The sequence below is a fragment of the Canis aureus genome, chromosome 22 (assembly GCF_053574225.1).
Source record: "Canis aureus isolate CA01 chromosome 22, VMU_Caureus_v.1.0, whole genome shotgun sequence".
NCBI lineage: Eukaryota > Metazoa > Chordata > Mammalia > Carnivora > Canidae > Canis > Canis aureus.
The window spans coordinates 20833389-20846902 of record NC_135632.1 but is presented as its reverse complement, the minus strand read 5'-3'; the positions used below and the strand labels follow the sequence as shown (position 1 = coordinate 20846902).

Sequence of the window (13514 nt, the reverse complement as noted above, 5' to 3'; positions counted from 1 at the left end):
TTTCTGATATTTCTGATATTTCCCACACATTTCTTCTCCCTTCCCTTATATTCCCTTTCACTATTATTTATATTCCCCAAATGAATGAGAACATATAATGTTTGTCCTTCTCCGACTGACTTACTTCACTCAGCATAATACCCTCCAGTTCCATCCACGTTGAAGCAAATGGTGGGTATTTGTCATTTCTAATAGCTGAGTAATATTCCATTGTATACATAAACCACATCTTCTTTATCCACTCATCTTTCGTTGGACACCGAGGCTCCTTCCACAGTTTGGCTATCGTGGCCATTGCTGCTATAAACATCGGGGTGCAGGTGTCCTGGCGTTTCATTGCATTTGTATCTTTGGGGTAAATCCCCAACAGTGCAATTGCTGGGTCATAGGGCAGGTCTATTTTTAACTGTTTGAGGAACCTCCACTTCTGAAATAAATTGAGGAAGACACAAAGAGATGGAAAAACATTCCATGCTCATGGATTGGCAGAATTAATATTGTGAAAATGTCAATGTTACCCAGGGCAATATACACGTTTAATGCAATCCCTATCAAAATACCAGGGACTTTCTTCAGAGAGTTAGAACAAATTATTTTAAGATTTGTGTGGAATCAGAAAAGACCCCGAATAGCCAGGGGAATTTTAAAAAAGAAAACCATATCTGGGGGTATCACAATGCCAGATTTCAGCTTGTACTACAAAGCTGTGGTCATCAAGACAGTGTGGTACTGGCACAAAAACAGACACATAGATCAATGGAACAGAATAGAGAACCCAGAAGTGGACCCTGAACTTTATGGTCAACTAATATTCGATAAAGGAGGAAAGACTATCCATTGGAAGAAAGACAGTCTCTTCAATAAATGGTGCTGGGAAAATTGGACATCCACATGCAGAAGAATGAAACTAGACCACTCTCTTTCACCATACACAAAGATAAACTCAAAATGGATGAAAGATCTAAATGTGAGACAAGATTCCATCAAAATCCTAGAGAAGAACACAGGTAACACCCTTTTTGAACTCGGCCATAGTAACTTCTTGCAAGATACATCCACGAAGGCAAAAGAAACAAAAGCAAAAATGAACTATTGGGACTTGATCAAGATAAGAAGCTTTTGCACAGCAAAGGATACAGTCAACAAAACTCAAAGACAACCTACAGAATGGGAGAAGATATTTGCAAATGACATATCAGATAAAGGGCTAGTTTCCAAGATCTATAAAGAACTTATTAAACTCAACACCAAAGAAACAAACAATCCAATCATGAAATGGGCAAAAGACATGAACAGAAATCTCACAGAGGAAGACATAGACATGGCCAACACGCACATGAGAAAACGCTCTGCATCACTTGCCATCAGGGAAATACGAATCAAAACCATGATGAGATACCACCTCACACCAGTGAGAATGGGGAACATTAACAAGGCAGGAAACAACAAATGTTGGAGAGGATGTGGAGAAAAGGGAACCCTCATACACTGTTGGTGGGAATGTGAACTGGTGCAGCCACTCTGGAAAACTGGAGGACTTGTTTAAACACAGATTGCTGAGCCCTACCTCCCAGAGTTTCTGATCCCATAAGTCTAAAGTAGGGCTCAAGATTCTGCATTTCTTGCCAGTTCCCAGCTGATGCTGGACTGGGATCACATTTTGAGAAGTAGCAGGGTCATTCGATCCCAATGAAGAACCCTTCCACGCAGAGTTAATATCACAAATGAGAGCCTCAGATGTAAACCTACATCCCCAGAGCAGCCCCCAACCTATAACCCCCAGTTGTCATACCCTTGCCCTTGGTTTGGAACCAGGCCCTTCGTGGATAGACCCAAGAAGGAAGCATCTGTCTGGGGTACAGGGCGGACTCAACCACACAAGCCTAAAGCCCTCACTGTCTCTCCCACTCCCGCTTCATTGAGCCCATGGTGAGACTCAGGCAATATTCTACAACAGATTAAAATGATGCCACCCCCACAAAGCAGTCCTTTGTCCTTAGTTGACTCCAAGGTAAAGAGGGAGATTGGAAGGGGGTGTCAGGGTCATCTCAAGGCAAGTCCAGAGCAAAAGCCAAGAAGCCAATGTTCAAAATAGGAGAAAACAATTAGAAAAATAATTAATTCTGTTTTTGTATTCATATCCAGTCTCCAAACTAATTGCTTATTTGTTTAATCTACTTTGGCCAGAAGTGTTACTGCACCAAAAATATTTAATGAGTCAGGCTTCCTAATGTAAAATTCAAGCATATTTGTGCAACGAAATGAGTTTTCATCATCAGAGGGAGAACCTGTTATCTAAGCAATACCTTCTCGACAAAGTTATCTCCTAGAATAGAAATGTCAGAGGAAACACAATTCATCGTTTGCACAATTCATCTGTGTGCAAACTGCTCTTCTTTGTCTTCAGTACTGGTGGGCCTGAAGTCTTTAGCTGACATTTAAATCTAGATTTTTGTTTTTTCCTGAGAATATGTTTCATGTAAGGAACAAGATAACCTGCTGCCCCCAACTCCTCATTCCCAATCTCATCACCCATGCCTTTTAGGAGCCCCCATAGTTTCATCTGAGGCCTCAAGGGGACTTCTGGAGCCTGCCCAGAATTTTTGGATCTCCCTGTGAGCCCTCCAGAGTCTAGGCCGGGAACATAGGAAATGGACTAGTTTCAGGGCTCTAGGACTCCTGCTTCTGATTTACCCAGAGCAGCCCTGAATTGTTCTGTTTCACTTTTAATGCTTCAAGGAAAATTTTTTGGGGAGGAAGGATTCCACAGCTCTTAAAAAAGAAGGAAAACTAGAAAGCTACTGAAGTTAGACTAGCATTTCAGCTGAAACTTCCCAGTGAGGTGAGGATGGCCTCAGCCTCCTGGCTTCTGCCTCTGTGCCATGTAAAAGCACTCCTGCCCTGAGTCCCCAGAACTGCTATATTCAGACCCACTCTGTATTCCTCCCCCGGTACAGGCTCCCAAATGCTGCACTCCACCTGCTTCACAGAAGGCTGTCCACACCCTTGGCTCCTCTTTCCCCCTGGAGGGCGACATCCATGTTAGGTCCCGGTACATGATTTGCTGACCCTTTTACTTCCAGTGTCATTAGAGAAGAGCCTGCAATCATTACAGTAAGGGCAAACTTATATGGAACATCTATTATGTGCTAACACAGTGGGAAGAGGCTAAAGACATGACTTATGCCCTAAAGAGTTTATTATTCCAGTGATGGAGAGCAGACATGAGCACCTGGAAAGTTAGACCACAGTGCACGGTCCCAAGGTAGCAATTACAGACGGTGAGAGTTACTAAAATAAGGGCTTTGAGTTGGGGGGGAGGAAGGAAGGGGTGCTCTGCAGGGTGTGGTCAAGCAGGGCTAAGGCAGGGCAGCATGTGGCCTGGTCTGTGCCTCTGAAGACTGCTGGGTTGTGAAGAGACATGTCGGAGATCCCCAAAGCCGGGCTCTGCTGGGACACGGTGTGTGCAGCAGCTAGAAGAAAGCAACAGGCTCCTCTAGGGGACAATGTGGGGGCAGCCTGGGCTGGCCAGTAGCTGCCTCATTGTTAAATGTTGGAGGGGACATTAGAACTTTTTCCATTGGGAAGCCATTGAAGATTTAAAAAAAAAAAAAAAAAGATGTATTGATTTATTTTAGTAGGAGAGTGAGTGTGAGGAGGGGGAGGGGCAAGGAGAGAGAATCTTAAGCAGACTCCTTGCTGAGGGTGGAGCCTGACTAGGGGCTCGATCTCATGACCCTGAGATCATGTCCTGAACTGAAATCATGAGTCACACACTTACATGACTGAGTCACTCAGGAGCCCCCTGCCCCACCAATTGAAGATTTTTGAGCATCAGAGGAATATGGGTGACTCTAGCTTTGGAGGAGTAATCCAGCCACAGTGTAATTTGAAGGGAAGAGGCCCTGAAGTGTACAATGGAGGTGGGAAAGGATATTAGGTGTAAGGAGATACAGGTGACAAGACCAGGAGAAAGGCAGGGACAGAGTGAAAAAAGCATCCATGACACCTGGGCCTGAGTCACACTATCAGATGGGCAGCCCATGGCTCATCCCCTCCTCAGGGTCTCGAGGTCTCCTTGTCCTCAAGGACAAGAAACCTATTGTTTACATCCTAGATTACTTCCCAGAAATACTTTAAGTCATCTTGAGATGTCCCAGGAAATCATCTGTCTTCTGGAGCATCTATCACACCAGCCTCTAGGGAACCCTGTTGTTAACCTTCCTCTTCTCCAAGCTCATTCTTCTCCATCCCTTCCATCTTGACTGGGTGGACGTGTGTATTTATCACCTCAAAGATATTTATCTGATAAATGCCCATGACTGGGTCATGCTTTTCACATTTACATCAGGAACTATGCCCAGGCATTGCTTTGGATTTATAAAGAGTAGTGAACCCAGAAGGAGACTACGAGGTGGTTGCTGAGACTGGCAGACTAGACTCAGGTGGAAGGAGCCATGGGCCGTACAGGCACATGCACAGAACATTTGAAAAATATATAACATAGGATTAATACTCCTGTTTTACAGTTGATGCATTTGAAGCCCAGAGAAGTTAAGTGACCTCAGTCCAAGGTCACACAGTAAGCAGATGTCAGACTAGGAACCACATCTCCCTACAGCATCTGTAGAGCCCTAGGATCCTGACTACTCCTCACACTGCCTTGTTTTCCCCATAACTGGGGTCTGTGGTCTACAGATTGCAGATGGTTAGTCCAAGAATAATTTGGCTGGGAAATGCTATTCTAGAAAGAACAGAAGAGGTTAGCATTACCATATGATCTAACAATTTTACAATTAGATATACGCCCAAGAAAAATGCAAACCTAAGTCCACACAGAAACTTGTACATGAATGTTCCTAGCAGCATTATTCATGACAGCCAAAATGTGTAAACAACCCAAATGTCCATCAACTGATGGATATCTGTCCTAGAAAAAGCAATGCCCGGGAAGGCAGAAGAGATTACTAAGCCGCAGAGGCACACTGTTCAGGCTGGGGCAGCAGCATCTCTCTGAGGGGTCGCTGTGAGGACCTCCCCTTCCCCCGAACCACATGGAAGGGCCGGGCCAGGGTATATATTCCCCCCACCCGCCCAGCAGGAGTTATCATGAGGAATACAGATGGGCCTTCTTCTGAACCTCTTTGGAAAGCTTACATGTGAAAGTCCCCCTAAATGGAGAGGTCATTTATCTTCCAGGATACTTACTAGGGCTGTCACCTGAGCCAAGGTGAGAGGGACTCAGCTGTGACCTGCACCCCAGCTTCTAAGGTGGGTGAGAGGTGGCCTCAGAACAAGGCTGTCTCTGGCACAATTTCTACTTGCAGAGCAGCATTGTTTTCCCTTTAGATGAAATCTGCCAAAAACTTGAAATCCAACTTTCATATTTTTATAAACTCTCAAGGCCTTTTCCTCTAGTAGATCAGCTTAATTTTGAACGTCTGTGTGTTGCTATTATTTTTTTTCAAACTACGTTAAGTACTTTTGATGTCTTAAATAAAATATTTTAATACAGTAGACTGTTATATCATTTATTATATCCCCAGATGGATTATGGCTAAAGCTGTTGAAAGAATTATTTTGACACAAAAATCAATTAAGACATTAGGAGGCAATTTTTAATAAGCAAAGATAACATGCTAGAACTCAGTAATTGTCCTAGAAAAGAAGCATCAACTCATTCTCATATTTTGGGATTTGAGATGCTTAATTGTTGGGGGGGGGTGGAATGCCCTTATTAAATAAGGAAAACAAGGGGCACCTGGGTGGCTCAGTTGGTTCAGTGTCTGCCTTCGGCTCAGGTCATGATCCTGGGGTCCTGGGATCCATCCCTGAGTCAGGCTCCCTGCTCAGCGGGGAGCCTGCTTCTCCCTGTCCCTCTGCCTGCCACTCCCCCTGCTTGCGCCCTTTTCTCTCTCTCTCTCTCTCTGTCAAATAAATAAATACAATCTTTTAAAATAAATAAATAAGGAAAACAAAATAAGAGGAAAACTTTGAATATGCCTGAGTTGGTAACTAAATTAAAGGATCAAGGAATGTCATAAACATAAAATACATGATCCAGGTGAACCTGAGATTTGGCAGCAAGACTTCCACACGTGAAGACTCAAGGTTCCAGATTTGGGGTTAACTCCTGAGATAGAGTCACGCCACCCTCCCAGACCACAAGCACTGTGATCTCCTTTGGAGCCGTCCTTACAGATGGAGGGCTGGCTGGTGTCTGGCCAGGCTCAGCCCTGAGGCCATGGGTGGTGGTGACCGATGATCAGTTTGAGCCCAGGTTTGCCCCGTGTCACCTGCAAGTTCTTTCATAACTGGCAGCCGGGGCCATCCTGTCCTGGCAATTTATCCACATCTCGTTTGTCAGCTCAGGCGAGAACATTCTGTACACTTTCTCTGCTGTGTGTGATATACTATCTTGGATCCGCCTGCTTCAAAAGCAATTTGGGAGTATGATCTCCCCAAAGTCTTCCTTGGTGAAAAGAGACTGACTCACTGACTCAGCCTGTCTTTGCATTTTTTCCATCCCTGAGCCCCTTGACCAGTGGAGGTTAAGTCTCTTGCTGCTTCTACACATTTAAAGGGCCTCTTATTATTAGCAGTAGCCTCTCTTATCAGACACTCTGGGTTCTGGTTCTTTTCAAACCCAGCGGATTCTTTCTCAATGCTTGACAGGACACTGCACTACCTCCACATTCTTTTTTTTACATCCCAACTTATCAAGTCCAGCCTCTTTATTTTTCTAAGAAGGAGTATGGAGCAATTTTGATTATATTTGGGGCTTTGGGGCATCTCCTCATTAGGACAAACACATCCTTTTTGAACCTTTAGTAACTTTTTTTCCAAATAGCCCCTAAGTTAATTCTTTATTCTTACTTTTTCTAAAGGAACGCCCATATTTATTTCTTTGCTAAATTTTAATAATTTTGTGAACTCTTTATTTTCATTTTCTTCTCTCTGTAGAATGTTTAATTTAGTCAAAAGCCTTCTTGCAAGGGAGAGATTCTTTCAAGCATTCGGTGAAACTATTCCTTGAATTGAGGATGCAAGTGTATGGAGAAAAGACAACTGGCCAGGACTTACTGTTGAACCAGCATAGTCAGGGTTTATGGGGGCTGCTGCATTGAATTAATCTTCCCATCCCTCTTTAATCTGTCTTAGTTTTGCTAGAAGGTGGTGTTTGTGTGGATATCTGAGCTCATTTTTAATTTTCTGTTTTGTTGGAAGGTTTCGTAACATTTAAAACACCAGATTTAGAGGTGGCATTTGCACTTGGAGAAAGAAAAAAAAATTGTCACCTTGGGTGATCACCAATGTCAGAGCACCAAATATAAGTTAACCTTGATTTTCGGGGAGCAAGAGTAATACTCTTTTACTCTCTCCCATGTGCTAAATCTCATCTCAATTAAAACAAGACATTTAGAGTGACCTGTGTGAGAATAAACAGCCTTCAAGGGGGCCTGTAAATATCTGTCATCACCACAAATCTGAGCAGTGTGGGCAAGTGGTGACCATTACCCTCTGGCAGCTTCCCTCCAGATTCACGTACTGATTGGTTGCTGGAGGGTCTTTGCCATCTGTGTAACTGGGGTGTTTCTCTCGGATTTGGCTCTGGATTGCTTCTGGATCACCGTGCTCTGTGATTGACTCTTCACCATGTAACCTCAACTGGATGCCAGAGATCTTCAGGGCAGGGCTGTGGCTTTTTTTCACTCATTATTCTGTCCTCTGTGATTAGAGCAGGGGCCTGGCACAATGTTTGTCAAATATGTTGAGTCTTGAACGATGGCTTTCCAAGGATTAGAGGCAAAGAAAATAACCAAGTCCACCAAAATCCTCAGACCGTTAGGGTTGATCTTTCCAATTTTTAATCCATGGTGCTTTAGCATTCGAGGCAAAGGAGGATCATGTAAACCTATATAGCATTGACATGGTTGGCAACCTGTAAATCATGTTTCCCTATAGGCTGGAGGGCAGCATGGAGCAAGCTGGGCAGCAAGTGTGGCAGGGGTGGCGGAAGTAGGCTTCCCCGGATTGCCTGTGTTGGTGGGCCCACCAGGATCCCCTCGTGATCTGGCCTGACTCCAGAAACTGCCTGACCTTCCTCCTCTCCCTGGCTCTGCACAGTGCACATGAGGTCAGGAATGCCAGCCATGAGCCATCCCCGCTTAACCATTCAGCCTTTTGCTAACTCTGAGTTCAGTTCCTGGTTTCCTTTTACATAATTTAGCAGCAGCGTTTCACACATTCTCTCCTCCTGGGGACACTCATTGCCTCTTGACTTCTAGGTAATCACACTCCCCTGCTTCCTACCATCTCATTGGCCTTGCCTTCTCCTGCCATTTGGCTGTTTCTCCTCATCCCCGGAGTCTTAGACCAAATATTCTCTTCTCATTCCCTCGAGGATCTCTATCTGTTCTGCAGCTCCCCTTATCTTTGAAATACTGATGGCTCTAAACTGATGTCTCCAGTCTGGACCTCTCATACACATGTTTGCCTTCTCAGACCGCTCTACTATTTCTTGAGGCATCTCAGTTCATGGCAGCCCCACTCTTCCAGTTGCTCAGGCCAAAAGCCTTGATGTCATCTGGGCTCTTGTGTTTCTTCCCCATCCCACATCCGGTGAGATGTGCTCAATCTATTCAGAATCCGACCACCCCCATTCTCACCACCTCCACCACTCCAAACCTAGTCCAAGTAGCCACAGTCTCGCAGCTGGATCATCACAAGAGTGTTAAGATAGAGCTTTCCACTTTGGCATGGGTCCTGCACTCTATTTGCAGTGCAGCAGAGGGTGATGTTGTTAACGTGCAAGTCAGATTATGTCACTCCTCTGCTCATCACCCTCCCGTGGCTCTCCATGTCACTCAGGGTGGAAGTCTGCCTGTGACCTCATCTCTGCTCCAGTTCCTGTGGCTCTTTGCTGCTCGTCTGGAACACCAGACTGCTCCCAGGTTAGAACTGTTGCCCTGGCCTTTCCCTCTCAAATGCTCTTCTCCCAGGTGTCCACATGGCTTCCTCCCCTCCTTACACCCCATGCTTCTGCATCCACTTCTTGGGCAAGGCCTTGCTAACCCAGTGATTTAGAACTATAGCCTTCTCCCAGCCAACCCCTGCACTCTGGCCTTCTCTGTCCCTTCTTCTCTGCTCCATTTGTTTCTGTTTTACTTAATATTTTAATGTAACTTCTGATTGACTGATTACATTTGGCCTCTGAATCCCCCCACTAGAAAATAAACTCCATGAGGGCAGGACACTGTGTTTCATTCACTGTGGAATCTCTAAAACCCAGAATGGTGACTGGCATGTGGCAGGTGCTCAGTGAACATTTGTTTGATCAATTAATTAATGGACCTGGATCGTGATGCTAAGGAAGAAGGAGGAGGAAGAGAAGTTGCATTTGATGGTTGAATCAGGATCAAATATTATTTCAGTTTACCAGATTAATAGGCCCAATGCTACACCATAAAGGCAAAAACATACATGTAAATCCCTGTAGCCAAGGCAAGCAAACTCTACCAACAGAAGAGGAGGAGCACACCAGGAGAAAACCCTAGGGGTTATATTTGAAGGTGATTTCAGAATTGAATGTCAGGGATGTGTTTTTGATGCAAAAAAGGCTAATGGTCACATTAATAAAGTATAGCACACAAATCATGGGAGATATTAGTTTTACCCCAATCTTTGCTGCTTCAACAGCAGTGGGAGAATTGGATTTACCTCTGGGCCACATGCCTAAAGAGACAACATGAGCCCCATTGGGAAAAGAGCCACCTCAGGTGGCAGCGTGTCATGGGATAATTGCTCATAGCATCTGGCCATTCTTTTCAGCAGGAAAAACTCAGGGGAGACCTAACTAGTTTCTTTAGCTATTTGACAAGCCATTCTGTGGAAGAAGGAACATTCTCTATTACTTTAGTCAGTGGAACTGAGAAGAAGACAAATTTCAGATAAGGGTAGGAAGACATGCAAATTGGTGAGAGCTACCCAAGTATGAAGCCACAGCTCCTAGAGGCAGTGAGCATCCCGTCCCTGGGGACACAGCAGGGCCCAGCAGAGAATACTTGATAGGGGAATTCAGGACTACATTAAATCAGATCCTCCCTGAAGCAAACTCCAGGATGGGATTAGAGGTGCCAGAGACTGGGGAAATGGAAGGGGAGGCCAGGGGAAGCTCAGAGAGCCATCAGATCACAATGAAGGAGAGAGGGCAGGAAGGAGGATTGGATGGGAAGACTCTTAGGCTGCCGTGCTGAACAAAGAAGCATTGGTGAGTCTAATGGGAAGTCTTTGGGCAAAAGCCGCCCAGCAGAAGAGTCAGGAATGGGCCTTTCAGAGCATCCTTACTGCTCTCAGTCGTTGGCTGGAAGCAGCCTGTGGGAGACGCTCTGTTTCTGAGTGCAGCAGCCCAGGGCCCTGAGTCAGCTATGCTCCCGGGGTCGGGGGAGCTCTGAGAGGCACATTTTCAGGGCCACCCCAAGGTCCCTAATGGGAACTGTGCGGGGTCCTGGGTGGACTCTCTGATTCTAAGCCCTCCTAACACTGTGTGCTATCCTGTGGCTCCGGGGACTGTGGGCATCTTCCCCACAAGTGCTCTGCTTCCCTCCCCCACTGCCCCCCACCCCCGCCCAGCCTAAGGGCCCGCATGTAGGCGTAGGCGGTGCTCACTGAAAGCCCAGTGAGTGGAGAGCAGAGAGCCCATCGACCCCCACACCCAGACCCATAGCCATGCTCTGGAGGGGGACCCGTTAACTTAAAGTGAGGATAGTAAATGTCACTCTGCCACAGTCCCCAGAGAAACCCGTGTAAAGTGGAGTTCATGTGAGGAAACGACCTTCATAGCTACAGAAGTGCCAGGACTAAACTGAACAGCCCCTGAGCAGAGCGCAGACTGAAGCCTCATCCATTACCCGCCTCTTCCCCTAGAAAGACAACCCTCATTTGTTATTTCCAGACTGTTTTCATTTTACTTACACCGTGTGAAAAGCATTGAATTGGGAAATAAATAATATTATTTCCAAACAGAGATTTTGGAATCACTTCACGGATTTTGGAATTATTATCCTGTTTCCAAATGTTTGGTTTGTGTATCATTTCTTCATTTATATTTGTGAGCCCTTTATTGCAAATGTCCTCATTTGGAAAACTCTGACAGAAGTCTGAATGAACTCGGTTGTTGGTCTGTGTTCATGTCTTTTTGAGAGATGCCTCCTCCCTTTCTCTTGAAGTGCAGAAAAATCTTACATGCAGTTTCAGGAGAGATGTTTGCTAGAACGTTCCTTTCTATTGCAGTAATTCTGCAGTGACCAGTTCTACTCTCTCACTGGCATCCCCGTCTCCCGGTTCTCTTCTCTACCGGCTTTGCCCATTAATGCAAGACTGAGATTCCTTCACCACCTTCTGTTCAAAAACATTCCATTGTCCCTCCTGTCCCACTGTCCTGGAAGCCTAGACTTGCCCTGGTTGTCACACCCTCCCTAAATGGCCACACTGTTTTCATGGGATTCCTCCAACCATCTCTTTTTGGCCATGCCTTTCTCCACCTGTCCATGCCCAGAAAACACTGAGTCCATTCCAGCCCTGCCCTCATTCGTGTTCCCCTGTCCTAAATTATCACCTTTTCTCTCCTTTGGTGTTTGAACTCCATTCATTATGCAAAACCCACAGGAAGTTCTGCACAGCAGCTCAGCTAGTGAGAAAGAAAGGGTAGGTTCAAAACCAGAGACACTTCTCTCATTTATCTCTGAAAGATGACATGTGTCATATAATCAAAGGTCTGTTCACCAGCCCTGTCTTTTCTTCTCTCCACAGCCCCTTCCACTGTTCCCATTATGCACCAAGTCAGTGCCACGATGAGAAGCATCACCTTGTCATGGCCACAGCCAGAGCAGCCCAACGGCATCATCCTGGACTATGAGATCCGGTACTATGAGAAGGTGAGTCAGCTCTGCCTTCAGGCTTCCAAGACACAGGGCCAGCTACTGTTCAGTGGAGGGAGGCCAGCTGAGGGCACAAGTGGAAAGGCTGGAGGAAGTTCTGAGGTAGGGAAGGATCTGCCCATGGAGGTCAGGAGCTCCTTGGGAGAGTTTGTTGGGTCTTCATTGGCAAAAGTCCCCGAAGTCCAGAGACTTTTTGTACCAACTCAGAAGAGACTCTTCCAAACTACCACCCTGCTGTCCCAACAGCTCAGTGCGCTGCTATAGGCAAAACTGATCCTATTTTCCCAGTTGTGTGTTTGCTACACTAATGTAGATGCCACAAAACTGCCAGGTGTCCCCTGAACTTTCCAAAGATTTTGTGGTTTCATGGACCAGTGTTTTCCAAAGTTTTTGATCATATTCTTCCACTATAAGTTTATTTATAAATCATATGCTAGTACTACTGCACTAATCTATTTGTTGAGCTTAAAAACATGTAAATGGAAATTTTAAAGGATGAGATGGAAATTAAGAGAAATAGAAATTTGTATATTATCTACGGACTGTTCTTTAGCAACTGTTCCTGGGGCCGGCAGCAGGGTACTTGCTGCCAAGAGAAGGGAGAAGGTGCCCTGTGGGGTTGATTTCCTTGGTCTCTGTGGGGGAAGCACATGTTAAACTATAGCATTTGCAAAATCCCAGGAAAATACTGACCCAACACATTTTTTGTAAAAACACCAGATTCATTGATTTGTTCAGCAAGTATTTATTGAGTGCCTGCTATTTGGCAGGTACTAGTCTAGGATATATTAATAATCTACACAAAGATTCCTGCCCTCATGGGCCTTACTTTCTAACAGAAGGAGACAGAAAATGAACATAATAAATAGGGAGGTCATATAGTATGTTAGAAAATGAATAATGCAAAGGGAAACAGAAAAAGCAGAGCATGGTAAATGGGATCAGGAGGGTCAGGTTTGGGCGAGGAGCAGGTTGCAGAATTAAATAGAATGGTAAAGGTAAGCCTCTTGGAGTAGGTAGGTTCCAAGTAAAGACTTGAAAGAAGTGAGGTTATTGTGAAGCAGGGGAGAGAGAGGCAACTGCCTGTGCAAAGGCCCGGAGGCAAGGTCATGACTGGTGACTCTAGGAGCCGGAAAAAGACCAGCATGACTAGAGGGGTACAAGCAATGGGAAAGTAGTAGAAGGTGAGAGAGGTAACCAGGAGAGGTGATCATGCTGGACCTTAGAACTGCAGCTTTCCCACTGAGTGAGACGAGGATCTGTAGCAGGGTTAGGAGCAGAGGAGAGACAAAATCTGACTTACATTTTTAGAGGATCATTCAGCTGTTCCATTAAAAACAGGCCTACTAGATTACAATAGAATGAGAATGATGGTGGCTTGATGGGAATGGGAGAGGGCCAGGAAGACAGTAAATTCTAGATACAGAAACTAAAGACAGAGCAGCAGGATTTCTAGCAGGTTGGACCTCAGATGTGGGAGGGTTTGGTCCTGCCCCAATAGGAGAATGTCCCTAGCCATCATTGACTTAGTAGGAGGCTTGCTGTGCTAGAGCTTACTTGGGGTAAGGGAAGGGA

At 45.3% G+C, this 13514-nt stretch overlaps 1 protein-coding gene across 5 annotated transcripts in view; it reads left to right on the top strand.

Moving 5' to 3' along the window:
* EPHB1 (EPH receptor B1) overlaps positions 1 to 13514 on the top strand; it is a 474340-nt gene that overhangs the window by 369235 nt on the left and 91591 nt on the right. For all 5 annotated transcript variants that reach the window (XM_077865055.1, XM_077865054.1, XM_077865053.1 and 2 more), the window contains one exon: positions 11812 to 11936. In XM_077865055.1, coding sequence (XP_077721181.1) covers positions 11812 to 11936 — 125 coding nt within the window. The remainder of the gene's footprint in view (positions 1 to 11811; positions 11937 to 13514) is intronic.